Here is a 20117-nt window from a genome sequence, read left to right as displayed (position 1 = left end):
TAGACTACTTTGACTCTCTAGTAATTTACCTGTTGAAAGGATTGCCGTGCCTGGGGACCCTGAAAAAATGAAAAAATTTAAAGAGCCAAAGAAATGAAAAATAGAAATGAAACGGTATGAAAATCACCAATTGTCTTGAGAAAAAAAAGAAAAGAAAGTTAACCCCTACGGTCGCCCCCCGCCGAAAAAATTCTGGCGACGCTCATGCATATTTTTAGCCAATGTGTGTTACCATTTCAGGCCAAATCTCGATGTTGATATCACTGTAACATCAAAATTTGCAATGATATAGGTGATTTCAACATTCAGAAAGAAAATGAAGTGAACGTGAAAGGGAAACTAACACACACTTTTTCATCAACTGGATTGAAATCCCCAGGCTCTTTGACCTCCCATCCATGCGTTCACTCGTCACAAACCGCCCATTTAGCGGAGGGCGCTAGGAAGTGCAAATACACACCGTAAATGTATTATTTTGGAGAGTTTTATTGATGGGGTTCATTTTAACATTTGAACACGGATGACACTTCCGCCCCAGTGTGCATGGCACATGTGCACTTATTATTTGGGAGTAGGGCACTAATATCCAAAGCTGTGAGGTATTTCATGCGTTACGTTTGTAAAAGTACTTGGTTCTCTGCTTTAAATGTCGACTGATGGAAGTTCAAAAGTACCTTTCAAGCCCACTTGCTTTTGTTTGGTTCTTGGAAAATGTACGAAGGAATTAAAAACAGTATTCCCCTCCTCTGAATGTTGAAATTTACATCATAAAATACGATTTCTTTTGTTATCTATTGGGTTGGTAAACAAGCTTTGTCAAAATATAACCTCCACTTTTGTTCCAATTGGCAATCTAAACCCAAATTTCAATGCATTCCACTCTAAAGAAGCATTTGAAAACGATGGCACGCTGAAAAATTTATGAAATTATCAAAACATTCGCCGCGGCAGGATGTCGATTTGACGATGCAGCAAATCGTATAATTCGCCGTGGAGAGACAGACATTCGCCCCGACAAGTGGCGAGTCGCTGCGGTGATAGAATAAGTCGCTGCGGCGAGGTATTATTTCGCCGTCGGGAGATATTAACTGGAAAAATATACAATTGGCCCTGGAAACCCCTATAGAGCTGCAGGTATTTGCATGATTTTCTTCCGGGGCATCGGGGTTGGAGGGGAACAATCAATTTGATCAAACCTTAACGTATTTTAATCATACGCGAGACGGTATCTGGTTATAATAACGGCACTTAGAAGACTTCCTTGCTTGACAATCAAAATAATTTAAATATAAATAAGAATCTCCAAAATTGAGTTTAACTGTTAGTAGACGTGACCTCGCCATTTTATTTGAAAGGTGGCAGAAAAACCGTTTTTCAAAGGCCGAGAATACGAGCGAATTATTGTCTCACAATTACCGAAGTTGGCGACGTAGGAATGTGAATGAAGAAAATAATAATTACAATCCTTTCGACTTTTCGAACTGTTGAAATTTACTGCCATTTTGTTAAACGTGCTATCAAAGGGGACCAGGTGTCCAACAAACACAAATTAAACAGCTTGATTCATATCACCATTAATGTGTTTAAGATATAGACCAAATTTCTTTTGTAGTTCTGGATTACTTTTGAAATGGTTGATTGTAACTTAATAGTTCATCAAATCTTTACTTTTATAAATTAAATTTAACCCTGAACAAAGATATTGACAATGCGAAGAGCCACCAACATCGGGCAGTTGGTAGAGCACGAATACGGTATTCCGGAGTCCACAGGTTCAAATCCTGTTCCAGTTAATTTCTTTGTTCACCTTTATTAATTTAAACTTCTTAAAAATAAAATCTCCTGGGATCCAGTATTAAGTCCAAATAGCTTTATGAATAACCAAAGGTCGAATGGTTTTTCTACATATATAGGCCTAAAATAACATTTGTGGTCCATGAAAAAATCACCATCTTTGCTTTAGATAGCATTTGGTTGAATATCTTTAGGTCTATAGAAATTGGTTTCAATCTGGTGAAGGACAAATGAAGTATATTTGGATGATTTTGTACGTACCTGTAAGACTATGGCAGGGAGTGGCGTATTACACTTGGCATTGACCATGGATAAGATGTGCAGCATATGGCCTTCTCTCCCCGCAGCAAATGCTATCCTGGTAGTGCAAATAATAATTGAATCATTTTCTAGAGAACTGCCAAACAAAAAGTCGTCGAACTATTTCCGACTCAATTCTTTCACAAATCCTCAACTCTGTGTCTCTGAAGTTAGCTCCAGGTATAGGTAATTCATACTAATTCGTTTTTAGTGCTGTAATCTGTGCATTATTCGATGGGCATCTGAAATCGCGACACTATAATAGTGGTAATTCTGTTACCGTAATCTATCTCCTGAGACCCTTTTAAGAATCATCTCTCTTCTTGAGAAAATGAACACAGAATTAATGTCCCCTCAAAACAAGCCTCTCGACCTGCGTACAGTATCAGTCCTAATATTTTTTTTAATAGTTCACACATCGCCATGGGCAGGCCTTCAGAACACATTAACAAAGTAAAATTATTAAAGTTTAAGAACAGTGCCGTGGCATAATTTGGGCTGAACTTTGATACCTTGTATTGGACAAGAAACTGGTCACAAGGTTGCCTGCGGTAGATATACACACTCCCAACGGGATCAGCCAAGCCATGACTCCCAGGGTTTGCTCGGCGAATGACTGAGGACACAGTCAAGAAAGTGGGAACCCATTAGCGAAATGAATTTATCAACTGCGACATTTAGTTTAATACAACATCCAAATAAATTCATACCAGTTAATAGTATGAAGGCATAATATAGTATTATATTTAGCCACTTGCTCCCCATGAAGTTGAGATGGTTTCACGGATGTTGAGATATTGTGAGCCTGAATTGTACAGGAACAATAAATTATCGTCGCCTTGATATGATAGATACACGTACTGTTAGAGATACTGTGCGCCTTAGACATAATTGACACAATCGTTATTGTTATCAGAATGATGGGGCGTCGATCAAGTGTCACTCAATTTATTCTGATTTGTATACTTTTGCCTCGTATTTAACGGATAGGAAATTTTCCTCAACCACCCCCACAATAGCAAACTCCATTTGACCTTTCTAACTACTATACTTCCTTTAGTAATCTGCACATCCTTCAGCATTTATCCTGTCAATAATTGTTTTTTATTTGGAAGATAATCCTCCGGCGTGCATCGTGTCAGGCAACAGGGACTTTTCACAGTCACGGGCAATGATAAATCAACACCAAAAATTAACGTTGTCACAAAGAAGAACAGACTAAAGTAGGCCAGTAGTCCTAGCTGATGATGCCACAGCCACTTCTAAAAAGATATGAATGTGGCGTGACATAGTCTTGGCTGCTGGAGGCTGAAACCAGACTGGTCTCAGAGCAAGAAAAGGGCCAGCAGGACATAAAGACCTGCAAAGCTATGATAATGCCACGTACCAGACTGACATCGGATCCGTTTAGCCGTCATGTACCCTGCATTTTCAAACGAGGTAGCTAATGCAAGGGTAGCAAGAAGTAACGCGGTTTCAATAGACGAGCTGGGAAGGCAGTTACTACTTTGGAAACCGTTCTGTAAGTGCACTGTTAGTCCGAAGTTAGTAAAGGAATGAGACAGAATGTAAACTTCCAAAGAAAGTTAGAAATTTACTCAATTTGTATTTATTTTAGCTTCACATTGCTCTCAATGTCCTCGCAACTGGTGAAGGTATATAATTTGCATGTATAGTGCAATTTGTCAAATTGGCAAACTTAGGGTTTATATGATTTACATTGTGTATCATTCCACGGACTTGTTTCATTTTTTTAGTTCACTGCTTTGAGAAAAACGCTCTTCATTTTTAACACAAAGCGCTGCTCATGTTTGTCTCGCAAAGGTGGGCCAAGGGACATTCCTGCGAGCCTGGATAATGTACAGGCAAGGTAGATCTGCAGACCAATTATGGCTCTCAAAGATATATTTTTCCATGGCTTCTTGTAGTAATAGTCAGGAACATAGGAACCTTGGGGCCGGGGGCATATGGTGGGGGGTGGGCCCTTTAAAAAAGTTGTGTAATTTGATTTCTTGGAGTGGATAGTATTTGTAGCAGAGTGTGATAATTTTACTCAGTTCACATTGGAAAAATGGAAATTTTAATATTCACTTTCAATCAGGATCTTGTAGTTCCAGTCCCTCCCACCCCTTCGCAATGACGACGACGAGTCCCAACCCAATTTCCATATTGTTTCCCACAGCACATGACATAATAATGCTAGCGAGGGTTGTGTGGTACAAACAAACATTGTTGGCTGGTCCCCTTGATGACATTTCTATTGTGAGACAGGGGACCAGTTATAGTTAACATGTAGATAGTGTGTGTACGCCTCACAGCTCTATACATTGAGGTAACCAAAATGACACCAAATGCGCAAACTTCGGATGTAGAAATTGATTAATTGAATAAGCACGGATCAACTAATCAATCAATTGTTTAAAAGTGGCGCGGTTCCTAACGTGGTACACTATAATTTTTCGTTTCTTGCGTCTCATCTGAGCAAAATGTTAAGTTCAAATTTCCCAATTAATGTAAAGTTCTTCACATTCTGATTCATAAATCTCGATTTTACGTACCTGTTCCAAAGTTTAGATGAAATTTTCTTTTCGCCCGGTTTCAATTTTTTTTCCAATGTGCGAAATGAAATCTCGATTTTACGAACCTGTTCCAAAGTTTAGATGAAATTTTCTTTTCGCCCGATTTCCGATTTTGTTGTCCAACGTGCGAAATCTTTTAAAACGTGCCCCAAAATAGGAAAAGAATTTTATGACAAGCTTGTTGGTAGATATTTGAATGGAAATAATGTGTTTTACAAGAATATATCAACTTCAGAGGATTTCGTAAATGTTTATGAAGGATTTTCTATAACTGTTTTTCAAGTGCGCCTCACTGGGGAACACTCAACTGAATTCAAGCGCAATTTCCGAACGCCGCCAGTTTTGGATATCGAACGATAACAACATCATGACACTGAAATTGTTTACAAAGGTTTAACACTATGTATCATGAAGGTAAACATTCAGAAAACATACCCATAGCATATTAGCAAGTTTGCGATGTCATATAATCTTCAACATCGGCTGGTTTATGCACAAAAGATAGACATTTTTTCTTTTCTTGTGAGTAAAACTCCACTTATAATGAGTGTTTAGACATGCTAATACGTATTCTGGGGTGACCACCATTTTCTTTGGCAAAATTTGGGCTCTTGATTTTGTTAATTTGTAATGCTGCTGTGTGACGTTTTTCCTGTTACGAGTTTACGAAACATCGACTTTATTATGTGCATTTTAAGATTTGTAATTTTTGAGAATTTAATTGTTACAACATATCTTAATCATTTACGTACAGTTATTAACCTTCCTTTTTAAAAACTGTCCTTAAATATGAATGTTGATTTAAAAGAATAATTTCAAAATGTGCCGAAATTTCAAAATATCTGTTTCTCAAAAGTGTTCAAGTGAGGCTTGTTACTACAGAGCATCAAACCTTACAATTTTTTCCCCGGGGCCCTTAAGTGGGCCCCGGACCCCACGCCGTACAGGCTTCGTGCTACGCGCTCGCGATCGTATGCATTGGACTCGAGAGATTTTATTTTTCTTCTCCCCCCAGTAGAATCATCTTCCTACGTGCCTGAGAGTCCTTGGGAAATGTACCTTTAAATTTTTGTTTCGTCTTTACCAATGCAACGCTGAGAATTTGTCGAATAAACAGTGTTTCCTATCGTGCAGCGAAGTGACTGTATTCACCACATTCACATGCACGATCCACCGCATAGACATTGTTCGCTCCACGTGCGTCGGTCAGTGCCCAAAATAAAAACTTTAGCTGTCCTTGCATTTTGGGCATGAGACTATGAGAGTTACTGTGATTGGAAAAACAGAAAGCTAAATGTTTCTAAATTGGAGATTTTTTTCGAGAAAACGAAACTTTATTTTCAAACCAGTTCATATCCTACTTCAGTCTGTTAGTTAGGGTTATATATTTCTTTTATTAGTTGATAATTAGTTTAGGTGTACCAAAAGTGCATTGGCAGTTTGTATATTCAGCCTGGTTTCCATATTGACGTAAGAAACGCAGAGAGTAACACAATTAAGACGCAAACTACAACGCAGACATATAGAGACGTGTCAAACGGTCTCGGAAGCATCGCCGATAACCCAGACACAACGTAAACCAGCCCCAGACGGATCGGCGAAGTTGAGCTCAGTTCAAGAACTGTGATGCTAATATATTATTGTATGATGCAATTCAGTGGCACACTTATAAGTGAGGCTAGTCAGCGTCAAAAAATTTGGAAGCAGAAGGCTCGAACAAGCCTCACTTATAAGTGTGTCTAGTGTATTGCATCACACGATAATATATTACCACCATAGTTAGAGCATGGCCATTTAGCTGCACAGGCCTCACTTATGAGTAGCAGTGGGTAGTCAGATCGGGTGCACCGTTTGTGCAGAGTCGCTGAGTATAGGCCTATACAAACACATGCTGGCATGACGGGTGTACAACGATGTTTCTCTCACTTAGTACCACTCATTTTTGTTCATTTTCTCCTTATTACTATCATATGAAGTCCCAATCGTCAACGAAATAACTGGCCAATACCAGTTTGTCATCGTGCAATGTTGCTTCATGATGCCGAACTGTTTTATTGCCACACAAAAAGTTTTTTTCTTTGGCGAAAATCTCCCGAATTTTGGACGCCATTTTCTTGAAAAGACGTCGCACAGCGTCTCTTCCGGTAATGTCCACGTCTCAACGACTTGCGATATTTCTGCGTTTTATACAAACGACCATTCATAAAAACTCTTCCAACAGCTCGATGCTTCACATACAGTTCGTTACACCCGTTAACGGTGGAGGTGTTTGACCGAATTGTATTTTCCAAAGTTCGTTCGTCCGGACGATGTTTGACGAAAAGACGAAAAGGCGAGCGAAGAAAGACGAAACACCGTTTCATCTACTGACAGCAGCAAACATTTCTGCAAACGCTCATGTTTAGTATTATGGGGAACAGCTGTTAGGAAGAAATTCTCCTCCATACACGCATACTGAAAGTGTATCACAGTATGACGTTTTGTGTTGATTTTTCTCTGCTTTCATTGCTATTTGCTACATTTTGGCTGTTGGGAAAAACAGACTAATAAAAAATGACCCCAACAACAGCAGTTCAAGTTTCTTGTGGCTTTTGGGAGTGTGTGGGAGTTTGTTTCTGCATTCAACTGGGGACCCTGAACAATAGAGGACAATAAGGTCCCCGATTGACAGAGGGTCCCCGATTGACAACTGTGTACAAAACATATGGGTGGTCTTCTAAAAAGTTAAAGTACAAACAAAAGAGGAACAATAGGGGGTCCCCAGTTGCAGGCAAATACACACTTCTGTGTGTGTGTGGAGGGATTTCAAGGCTCATCTTCTGGATCTACGTCCATGCAAGACTCGTATAGAAGAAATAATGAAATGTCACCATTCAGTGACAGATTGAATGTTCCATTTCTCTTGGCTTTGCTTCTTTTAACAGAACATAAAATTTGCTCACCTCTGGCATTCATGAATATTTCATAAACAATCATAATTTATGGTTCGTAGCGTTTCTTTTTTGTTTAAAAGAAATTTGATTTATTCCAACTATCTTTGGTTTCATCGTTACATTTAATATGCGAAATTCTCGGCAAAACGCAATTTACATTTGAAGCCAACTGCTAACATAAATTCTGGGCTTAAATTTTTACTTTCAATGTTAAGTTTATACAAAGCAAAACAGCTTTTTTTTCTCTCGTAATCTGTTTTTTTTAAACTCTGCGTAGAAAAAGATACATTACCACTGCAACAGCACTGGATGCAAGTAGCTCAGTCGGTGATAGGACAGTGAAATAGGCGATGTTAGTCAGGAGATAAATGACAGTCACTGTTGGTATGGCAATACTAATTGCCAAAGGTAGATTTCTACAAAAATAAATTATTGTTAGTAAATCATTAATTTTACAACTTGGGTTAATCAATCTGTAGACTCACTAAAGCCAGGTTTAGAACTCTACAATATATCGTTCCCCTCCCATTAAAATTATGGCATTAAAATGACTGAAAGATTTTTGGGTCGCCCTGATGCCTTAACCTCAGACATTTGTACTAGTGTGGTTGATTCAGAGGAGCATTTGGCGCCGAAAATATTAGAAATACAAGAAAAGGGGAAAAAGAATCTAACCAACCTTGCTGGATTCTTTAACTCCTCCGACAGATCGTTCAAATTGTCCCTGAAGCAAAATATCACCCAGTCATGTCCATTAGAAACAGAAATATGGATCCTACAAAAACTTGTCTCAAAAACATTTCATACATATAAATTTACAACATGAAAATCTCACGCAGGCACTGGTTACGCCGCTATGAAGGGACCTTATAAATATGAATGCATGCGTATGGCAATAATGGAACGAACAATCAACCAACGAACCAACAGACCAATAAACAGAGGAACAAAATCAACAAACGAAGGGATGAGTAAACCAATAAACATAGCAAACACAACAAACAAAAAGCACTAAAAGCCAGCCAGCAAAATCCCCATATTATTTAGAAAACAAGTTCTACCATCAACAAACCTTTACTTTTCAAAGACTTCAAAAAATACTTTCGCGCACTGAATTTTGGGACATCAGGGCTTTCAAATCTCGGCAACGATAGCGTTGGTCGCTGTGACTAGTCTTTATTCTTTACTTGCAAGCCCTAAAAAGAACACGTTTTGCTACAGCAAAATTACTTGTATACTATCGTCCGGTACGAGTGAAGTTGAACACCTGTAGGCCTTAAAAGCGGTTTGTCCGTCATAGATAAAGTCGGCAACAGCTACGAAGCCGAAATCAGGCAGGTAATTTGTACGAACTAAGCTGCCTTTCCCTTGCTCCTAATTTGGCAACTGAATATGTCTAAGGTATGGTAAACAGATAACAATTAATCAGAAGCTATTTTCTGAACTTCAAATACCTCGGAGACTTAAACGTGCCTTTCCATATGCGCGTTAACACATGCCCCAAGCGTTGCATATCCGTCAAAATCACTCCCGGCGAATTTGACTGGCGAACGGAACGCACACGTATGTTATGTTAATTAAATTTGTATGTCCGTGAAAGTGAAATGCATCAACGCATTGTGTGTGCAACGCAGTATGAAAAGCTAAAATAAACCCATGCAAATATATTTGTATGGCTTTAACAAGTTTAGGTTTCAGTTAAAAGATGACATCATTCTTATCTATGTAGGCTATAGGCGCAGAGAAGACGCGAGAACAATGTATTGGTACTCGTGTACGGTACATTAGCATTAATCTGTGCGTAATTCCCCATGTAAACGCACATGCCTAGTTCGTGCTATGCCGTCCGGTGTAGGCAGTCTCGAGGCAGTCTGGAGGCCTGGATCGGGGAATGAACAGCGCTGTGTGTAACCGCTCCTTTCGTGTGTGCTACTGCTGAGAGTCTGCGAGTAATTCAGGTACTGGTTCCGCAATCCAAGCAGTTAATAAGCAACCGTAACGTACCCGCATTAGTTGACTTATGGTTTACTGTTCTTAGTATCGGTCAGAAAGGACCGTGGGTAGATCAATACTGTGTGGGTAGAGTTGTGGGCAGGGTTGTCCGAAGGTGACCGTCTAGGAAAGTGGTGGAAGACTGGATAGCCAGAGTATCGGCAGACGCCCTGAGTTGCCCGTTAGTTTGAGTTAGTTAATTAGCACCAGCAATCCGCCGATATCTTTGGTGCAGTCAACCGAGTGAGAGGAGTGCGGATTGCGGAGAGCGGATTGCGGATACAGGTAAGAGGTTGCGGATTGCAGATTATTGGCGGCACTTCGCGGAGTGCGGATTATTTACGTGTTCCTTTTTAATTGTAATTTGCATTATTCTCTTGTAACTCTTGTATAAAATAAGTAAATTCCACTTGTGTAAATATAGTGATTATATAAGCTAAAGCGAAGTATATTAAACAAGTTCAGATGATATTGCCTGTAATATCTTGTTTACGCACATGCTCATTGTTGTGTCAGTCGACCGGGTCACAAAATCAATTACCAATCGGTGGTATATTTCCGCCCAAACAACCCCGAACCCCAGGACCTTAGATTGCTCGTCAAACTCAAGGGCCAAGGCAGATAGCTTAGGTATAGGTCAGGTGACTTTTCACACAGTTGGAAACAGTTTAAGCAGACTGGCGCGACCAAGGCTGGCTCATGGAAATAAAACTCCACATGTGGAAAACTTTGAAAATTAGTTTTTCCATGTATTGAAACCTTGTAGATCAGACGATTTGTTCGAGTACGCTTGGGTAAAAGAGTTTCGCGGGACGCGTGGTGCACGGTGCGCAGAGCGCGTATGTCTCATCAGAGAACAACAGGTACGGCCCATAGGAACTGTGCGACGAGTTTTCTGTGTATCTCCATGATACCAAGTATCCTCTCTCTTCAGGTGCACTGTGGACAACGCTGACCCCCCTTTTTGGCTTTGTTGGTTTTTTTGCTTAAAGATCTTTAACTTCCTTTTAAATTCGAGAAAGCCGGCCCCACCCAATACTTCTAAAGTCTCATCTGGGAGACAAAAATTTCTATGTTGCTTACCATCCACCGTAGGCCCAGAAACCGTAATACAATGCTGTACCGTAACTGAAGATCTCACTGTTAGATTCTGTGAACGACACTTCTGGATTAAGGTACTTTGAGTTTCCTGAAAAAAAATGCAGAACAACAAAAAGCAAGACTGAAGAGTGAAACTGTACAACTTGCTCAGATTTCTTGCTCATGATTTTCGCTCTGTGCAGAAATAATCCAACCTGAACCAGCGCAGATGAGACAAGTGGGAATTCTTTTTCTGTACGCTCGGCGAGTACGCGGTGATTGTACATTCCAACAACAGACAACCCAATATAGCATAAATTGGTCGCGCACGTTCACCATCATCACGTGTTCGCAAAAAACCTGTGCGTCCACGTGGGTGAATCCCTCTAAAAGACCTTTGTCAGGTAAAACAACACGCTATCTCTTTGTACTCGTTTACCTTACATGTCACAGTTCTTGATTTTATAGAGAGCAACCTTGAGATTGTACTGCCCGATTGCCATTACTTGTGCCAGCTTATAAAAAAACCCATTTTGACGTAATGTCTCCCCGGTATATGAATAGAAATAAAGAGGAATTGTACCTAACGTCAATTTTATCACAACTCTGACTACTAATCGCATAGGCAGTAATGACAATTCAAAGCTCACCTTGAATTAATTTCACGATGCCTGTGACAATAATGATTAGTAAAGCTGTAACTTTTGAAATCGTCAGAATTACGATCACACTAGTGGAATGACGAACACTGACGCAGTTGATGAACACAAATATCACTGTACAGAAAAAGGTCAATACTTAAAAGAGATTATCAAGAACAGTGATACAGCTGAGACAAATCTGTGCATGAGGTCATAACATACGAGGACCTCATTAATGGTGTATTATTTACAAACTACTCTGTGACAGCTTAAAGATGCGGTCCCTTGCTTGAGTTACCGTGGTATGTATTCTGATTGGTCAATAGATTTGCCCATGAGCAGACACTGGTATCGCAAGGAATTTTAAATTTTTTTCGATGGGTGTGTGAATGATTGTGTTTGTGGGGGGGGGCTAAACACGCAATTTCAACTTTCCTTGGTGGCAGTGGGGTTAACATCACGCCAAGTAGTGATATTCGTCCCTTTTTCCTGTTTTCGTTTGTTTCCATGTTACTTTACTACCTTCCACTCTTTTTTTCCGTTTTCCCTTTTTAAGTTTTTTTTTCACGGTGGGGAAGGAACACCCCGTCGTTCCATGCAATGCCAAAGCGACAACACTAAAATACAAACTCACATTTGACTTAGTTGAACTAATTTTAAAGATCTGTTAAAAATGGAATATAAACCAAAATTGCAGGAACATGTCAAAAAAACGATGTCACTATGGGGACACTGGGGTTTACAGTCCGCACAATAATTTCAATGCACCAACTGCATATAAGTATTGAATAACAAAATCTAACAAACATTTGAACTCACTGACAGCCAGAGTAGCAATAAGCCGGACGGCTTCTTTCGGAGGTTCACAGTCACCAGGGATGATGTAACCAGCTACATAGGTGCCGAAAGTAATGGAAACCAGCGCAGAGCCAGATGGATTCATAATGACTACGGTGGCCCAGGACACCAAAAACCCGGCGAAGTCACCATAGGCGTGTAGAATGTACTGATAAGTGCCACCAGCTTTGGGGATGACGGTTCCCAACTCGACATAGCACAAGGCACCTGGCATTGGAATGGTACACGACATAGTGTTTAATATGGTATTGGGTATCATGCTGTAATTATATAGCACCTCACCCATAGATCCGTGTCTTGATTTGTCGAAGGCCGGTCACAGGCACTTCCTATTTTCTTACTATCACTCTAAAAGATTATCCCATGCAGCCTCGTTGAGCACTACATGGAAATGCCAGTACTACACGTGTAGCACCAAAACCATGAATGGTGTCCACTGAAGACGTATTTTCAGCACAAAGCGTTAACCTTGGTCCATCACTTTCGAACAAAAAATTACAGTATGCAAAATGAAAGTTCAAAAGGTACAACGATGCAAAGTGTCAGGTGCCTTTCCAAAACGGAAATTCAACCCATGATGTAGCTATGCATGTATTTCTACAAGGTTGATAAAATGGAGTGTCCAAAATTCGACTTTTTTTCCGTTACTGGTCAACGAATCTAAAAACAACATGTGCATAATATGTGGGTGAAGTGATAAAAAAAAGAAAAAAATGATGCCTGCTTTATCTTGTATCCTGGAGTGATCTTTTGTATTACCCCCAGTAGAATGCTCAATTAATCCCCACACGAAGCTAGGTTTACTATGTACTATAGTAAGTTAACAGAACCACTGACGCGCTACTGTAACTGCAGTTAGTTCAATAACAGGTTGTCTTTCCCTCCCAATCCCGAAGTTACCTTAACTTTATATATCTGAAACAATATTAACATCTGACCAACCCCAAATTAAAGGAAATGGAGATTTTACGGAGAAAAAGCAAATGTAACTGAACGATTAAAAATGGGACTACTGTAAGGCCATGAAACGCGCCCCAACATTCCGTTCAGAAAATGGTCTTCGTGGCGCCCGACTCAGAACGACACAAAAATAACCTGACATATAGCTTGAAGCAGTGTTGAATGTTGCCATTCCAACAAAAAAGTACAAAAGGATTAATTCTGACTTAAAAAAACCTGTCGTTTTCTGCACACACAGTTGCACATTTTATATCCACCGTAGCGCATTCTGCCTGCGTAGTACAGTGCGGCAACGATGCAATTCTGGTTACCAAACCTTTCAATCAAGCACATTTTTAACACTAAACAATTAAACACTGTTTTACAAGGCAAAAAGAGGAAGCAAATGCCAAAACTGACTACACCAGCATAATAAAAAAGTAAATTACAACTGGGCGTGTTGGAAACTGTCCAGAATTATATTGTGAATTTCAGGTATGCGGATTTCACTCATATATCAAAGAAGAATGGGTGCCAGTTACATTTTGTATGGAGATAAAGAACAATAACCAGTCCGAACCAGTCCTGCTGCACCTTGTAGCATGAAACTGTGTTTAAAACAGTTTTACAAGTCTTCTACATTATAGCAAAATAAACGTCGCCTGCAGTGATGTCAGAGTGGTTGGTTTCTTGCTGTGGATGACATCGATGTGTATGGGGCTCAGTAAACTGATACAGAAGACCAGAAATGCTTCCTCGAAGGCATATCTTGACATACCAGGTCAAGCTATAAAAAAACTATAAAAAAACAGATTTAAGAGAATAACTCACCCTCTATAGAAATGAAGATCATGAAACAAACTATGTTGGGGAACTGATTAAGTGCTCACAAATGATTATAGAGATGAAAGAAGAAATTGACTGGAGATGGAGATATAGAGAAAGAGAGCTTTGGTCTTTCGTCATTCTTTGGTCATTCTACAACACCCACTCAAAGAATATATGAAAGTACATTAATGTTGAAAAAATATTTTCAAATTTGCATTTGTACTTGGTTAGCCACACACTACAAAGGCTCTCTTTTAAAATGTGTCTCTTATTTGTCTCCCACTGTACATTAGCAAATGGCGCGCGCAGCTAGGTACTTGATCATGTTGGTAGGCTAGCCCCACAAATAGGGCTGTGGTGGCCGCTCGTTTACAATCTGTCTCCTATCTGCCGCCCGTGGTCAGCATGTAATACTACAGGCCGGGTTTTTCAAAGCGCCACACATCGAAAAATTTACAATTTTGGAAAGCTTTAGGGTGCTCATATAAAAGTCCAAACTGTGAGGAATACGTCAGTTTAAGTAAAATTGTCGAGTCATACTCATTTCAGAAGATATTAGGATTCAGAGTTTGTGACAATCCTGCAGTTTGGATTTCAGGCATTTAAGACATGCCTTGAAGTAGGGCTGTGGTGGCAACAGAAAAGAGACAAGAGCCACTACAGCCCTATTTGTGGGGCTAGTTGGTAGGCGTGGTAGGCTACGTCAAATTTTAAAGCAAAATCATTCTGGAGTTGAGCCTTAAAAGACATCCAGAAACCCACACATACCTTTTTCCTTGCTCTCTGTGACATCCGCATTCCCAAGTTGTACCTCTTGCTCACACTTGACACTTTTCCTATGAATTTCGTAGTGTTGAGTGAACCTACATTTTCGGTGAAAGCCAAATCTCCCCGACACTTGCATTTGCAACATTATCAGCTTGTACTGATTAGATCCCGACTACACTTGCAACACAGCGCTCGTCAATGTCATACCGAAACTTTCCACCAGTTCTCAAGAGACAATTACAGGACACATTTTCACATTTTTCGACATTCAGGAACACTAAGACACGCTCCATTTTGCAATCAATACACAGCCATGACAGCACGTGCACGTAAACGACATCGTTCTTGTTCTTTGGATCTCTAGTCTGGTTGAGTGGCTGATAGAAATTTATGAAAAGAGGGATATGATGAGTCTAGAAACCAGACTTTGTTATGCACCCTCTTGTGTTGAAAAGTCATTATGTATGGAAGGTTGGGTACAAAATTAAAATTGGGGAATTCGAAAAATGGAAAACCTGTCAAAACGCTAATTTCAGAGCAAAACTGTTCAAACTAACCGAAAAGTCTTTCAAAAATACATCAATTTGTCTATTTTTGATTTTATTGCATTGTGTTCACTTGAACAGTCGCTATGTTATGCACCTGTTTACCGTCCCCCATTTGGGGAAATGCATTGATTTGTGCACAAAATACGACGAATTATTTTAACGCCGGATTTCTCCCCTTTGTACCCTTTGTCACAATGACAACATCATCTAGTGAATTTCCCATAGTTCAAACTATGCACACGTGAATTTCCATCTAGTTCCGAAGTGGGTGCCACGAAATGACAGAAAAATCGGGCGTGTTTCATAGCCTATATTCATCTTTGGCAAAGTGCATAAACGTTTATCTACGGGCTATTGTGTGGTTACCTAGTGCAACCCCCTTTCCAGAAAGTATCTTAGACCGAGTCTTAATATGGTGAATGTTCGCAAAACCTTGTGTATTAGAGATACTGAAAATGAACATATTGCAAAACGAAAAGTTTTCAAGAGGGCTGGATCTAAAGCAAGTAGTAATATCTTGTCAGCTGAACTGGGATAAAAAGAGAGGAAGTGAAGCGAAGAATAGAGAAACAAAAACAACGGTACAAATTTGGGAAATCAGATAACTGTCAACAACTCAGTCAAGATGAAACTAAAGCGTAAACTTTTGCAGGCGTACATCTTTTTTGCGATTCGCTATGGTTGATTAAAATAGACACAAAATAAGGAAATCACTAAGGAACTCGAGCATTATAAACGTGGTTGTTATCGACGTAAAGAACAGAGCTGGATGCAGAAGTTGTTGCCTGACGTAATGACAAACTAAAACATGGTGGCCCTGGAGGGACATCGCCAATCGTCAATAAATATTGACGTCAATATTCACGACCAAATTTACAACTGTCTCTCCAGTCGCAAACATTGCCGTCACTATTTGCGACCCAAATTCACAACTTGCTCTTCAGTCACGAATACATGATGCCAATATTTGCGACCAGCTTCACGACTCGTTGTATCTCCGGTCGCAATTTTTCCCAGCGAGCCAGGTAGAGAGAGAAGTTGCTGGGCTGTATACAAAGCAATTGCTTTAACGTGACCCCTGCGTTGTTTCAAAACTGCCCAGCCGAATAATGACTTGAGATCAAGCCGAAAAATGTAGGTCATTGCGCCTTCGCGTGAACACTTCATTTCCGCCTAGCTTGCTGGAAAAAAATTCGCGGCAATAATTGCGACAACAGACACAACGAATTGTGAATTTGATCTCAATATTGACGTCAATAATCGCGACTGAAGAGCAAGTCGTGAATTTTGGTCGTAAATATTGACGGCACTATTCGCTACCAAAGAGCTAGTCGTGAATATTGACGGCAATATCCACAACCAGAGAGTAAAGTTCGTCGTGAATACTGGCGTCAATATTGACGACTGGCGATGTCCATCTAGTGCCACCATACTAAAAACATTTCAGAGGGAGAATGAACATTACTATTGAAACGTATTGTAGTCGGGAAGCAGAAGTATGCAGGGCTTACTGAAAAAGAGAGTGTTGGACATTTGCCCTAACCATCACTTGAAGGCTCGATTGCGGGATAAGAGACCAAGGGAAAAAAACGGACGCGTGTCTTTTAGAGCTGGACAAACTGAAATTTTGAGGTGGACAAACTGTGGCTTTTAAGACAACATAAATCCTCACTCAAAAACCCAATATAAAACTGGCGTATATAGAGGACTGCTGTCAGCTTCGCACAGCAATATACATTAACTGTTGTAAACCTGCAAGATACAGAAAGACTGGCATAGAGACATTTATAACCGGTATATAATTTGTGCAATAATATTAAACTGATTTCGAGAACTCAATGATATTACCCATCAAAGAAACCGCAGCACAAACAAACCAGATGATGATGCTCATTCCCACGCTGTTAGCTTTTTGGAGAATCCCCTTTGGTGAGATGAAGATTCCAGAACCAATCATTCCACACATAATGATTGCTACTCCTCTAACCAAACCCACTTCCCTCTTTAGCTTGACAGTTCCGGCCGTTTCGGTATCTTGACTTGTTGAATTGGACGACCGCAACCGTCGGGGAGCCTGGCCCCTTGTCTCCATCCCGTCATTTTGACCCTATTCATCGATACCAAATTTTAAAAAGTTTGGTCAAACGAAATACACATTACTGAGGTTTAAAGGTTGATATTTGACCTTCTGATATCAAACTTAAACAAGCCACTAGATTAATATATTTTACGTTTACCCTCCATTTAGCAGTTAACAGAGTTTGCACCTGAGCACAATACATTTAACTTCCATTTACATATATTTTCTGTACAATGACCAGCATTCGGTCCTGTTTCTATAAGAATATCGTTTCTTAAAACTTTTAAATTTGGATGACTTTATTAATAATTTCACTCATGACATGTCAAAAATAAGTGCCTTCAGGGGAAGAAAGAAACCACTCCTTCAAAAATGCCAATATGAGGCCGCGCTGAAATATGGAAGAAAGCACAACGACAGAGAAAGCGGCTTCTGGCAGAGTTTCCTTTATTTTGATGAAACCCACATTATTTTTTTTCGGCCGCAATGGCTGTTAGTACGTTTAGCACATTATTGGACAATATGACAGTGTAATGCATATAAACCCTTGACCTTGAAAATTAAGTAAAAATAGAATGGCTGAAATTATTTGAATGGAAAGATTTATGATTGGACAGAGATGTAAAGGTAAGTCAATTGCATGCACTTTGCAGGTCTTATAATCCTGGAACAGCAATTAGCCTTTTAGAGGTGGGTAAAATATCTTGTGTTTGCTCCAAATTTACCACTTCAAATAGCGCCCTTCTATTGTGTCTGCCATACTTTTAAAAGGCTAAAACCAACACCTGTTTTAACCCTTTTAATAAGCCTTACATACTACTGGTAAAAGTGAAAGCGAAGCGATCGACGTCACGACAGATATGCAGCAAAATCTCGCCCCAGTTGAAATTCATTCAACTTTTGCGAAATCGTAGCGCTAATATTTGACCTTACCTCCCAAATTCGCATTTGTTTTTGTTTTCACGCCAAGTATGAACCAGCCCTTATGCACAGGTGAGTGGTTACCCTAAATGAGGGGGGGGGGTAATGAATGGCGGACTAAGACTTGCAGCATTTCGTGGATGTTTTTAATACTAACCATGGCAGAGGGGAGAGTTTAAATACATTTCTAGACACTCTCTTGTACTCAGTTTTGAAAAAGTTTCACGCTCATCAACATTTAGAAATTTCCATTTAAATGCGTGTATGAATGTGTTGAAACGTTAAGCAGATTTCACAAAGCTGAACGTGTACCATGGAAAAGCATTTAGCATTTAAACACATACCTAAATGCATATCGTGGGTAAAAACGGTTTAAAAGCGGCACATAAAAGTGTAATATAAAACGCTGTCATAACAGCGTAAATCCTGGTGAACAAAATTAAACCAACGAGGTATACGTATATCCTCTGCACTAGGTTTATTTACAAAATTCAAATTAGAATTTAATATGCCTTACATGTTAAACCTGAACACTTGACGTTAGGCCTAGGTAATCTTTTTTCCAAGGGATAAGTCTAAACTGGCGATTAGAATTTATCACACCAAGGGACAATAACTTTGGTAGGAACCACAGCACTACAGGTAACCCTGAAGGAATCCAGCGGAGTTATTAACAGATCTCCACCCAGCTGTCACCCCACCTAAGGTGTTCATTATTACGGCAAGCAATTCATCATTCACTGTACCGCTAGCTCTCAGCTAAAGCTTTCCAATCCGCACGCAAGTGTTTCAGGCGCAATATCACTGCGATGCACACGGTACACGCGCATGTCTACCCCTGCACGAATGATCGACCATCCCTTTGGCCTTATTTAAAAGTCGGTGACATTATCGGAAAGTGAACTTAACTTCTTTTAATTTTGGTAACTTCAGATTAAAAATGAAAGCAAGTCGATTAAGATTGATTTCATTAACAACGATGGAGAATTTAAAATGTGTGATTTATTATATCTAAATGTTGTAAGTAACATTAAAAATATTAAACGGAGGCATGGAATCCAAAGAAGTCTGGTACCAACCCATTTGGCATTGAGTACGACAGATTATGGGAACATGACAAAAATGGCTCCCTTACGGAAAACGTTAGTCTTATACACAGCATATGGGACAATCTAGCGGATTCTATACAAACAAGCTGATTAATTTAGATTCCACACTATTTTCAAGGTGGTGTACAGCATTGGTAAAATCGGACTACCTTATAGGCCTAATCCTGAAATATTTTACTTGAAAGAATGTACATAACAGTCTCAATCAGGCTGTCAAATATTTCCACCCAGAATGCTGTAGTTTTCGAGAAAACAAAAGTTTTGTTCTCTTTTTTATACCGGTGGTGGGCCGACCATAGTAATACAGTTAATTTCACATCGCATATCAAATCCTTTAACAGGCGCCAATTTTCTTACATGTAGTGTTTAAGATGATTGATGTTGTGGAAGTCTCCATTAATGAACGGGTAAACCTAAAAGCAGCAAAAAATATACCGACATTCTTTCACAAAAAGCACTGTGAACTAAAATTATAGAAACCTGAGTTTTAGGCATAAAGTAGGAAATATACTGGATCAGCGTGAACCTGAATTTTATTTAAGGAAAGTGTATGGGAAAACTTTGCAAATTCAAAATCACCCCTAGATATTATGGTATGATTCAATATGGCGGCTGTTTCCGAGCAGGATGATTTTCGTCAACAAAAAGTAGTACGATTTTCACACATTCGTCCTCCCTTGTTTTTAGACATAATTCTTTTTCACTTATAATTATTAGTGACTCAACTATGAAGGAAGTTTTAGACTT

At 39.6% G+C, this 20117-nt stretch overlaps 1 protein-coding gene across 4 annotated transcripts in view; it reads right to left on the bottom strand.

The window, feature by feature from the left end:
- LOC110986686 (b(0,+)-type amino acid transporter 1-like) overlaps window positions 1-20117 on the bottom strand; it is a 73519-nt gene that overhangs the window by 4448 nt on the left and 48954 nt on the right. For all 4 annotated transcript variants that reach the window (XM_087146564.1, XM_087146565.1, XM_087146567.1 and 1 more), the window contains 8 exons: window positions 17109-17367; window positions 12139-12384; window positions 11329-11454; window positions 10682-10787; window positions 8286-8330; window positions 7899-8022; window positions 2607-2710; window positions 2056-2152 (listed from right to left, as the gene is read on the bottom strand). In XM_087146564.1, the coding sequence (XP_087002690.1) occupies window positions 2056-2152; window positions 2607-2710; window positions 7899-8022; window positions 8286-8330; window positions 10682-10787; window positions 11329-11454; window positions 12139-12384; window positions 17109-17367 (1107 nt within the window). The remainder of the gene's footprint in view (window positions 1-2055; window positions 2153-2606; window positions 2711-7898; window positions 8023-8285; window positions 8331-10681; window positions 10788-11328; window positions 11455-12138; window positions 12385-17108; window positions 17368-20117) is intronic.

This window comes from Acanthaster planci, linkage group LG15 (assembly GCF_054643075.1).
Source record: "Acanthaster planci isolate LZ-2023a linkage group LG15, COTS_SCS, whole genome shotgun sequence".
NCBI lineage: Eukaryota > Metazoa > Echinodermata > Asteroidea > Valvatida > Acanthasteridae > Acanthaster > Acanthaster planci.
This window is presented reverse-complemented; position numbering and strand designations above follow the sequence as displayed.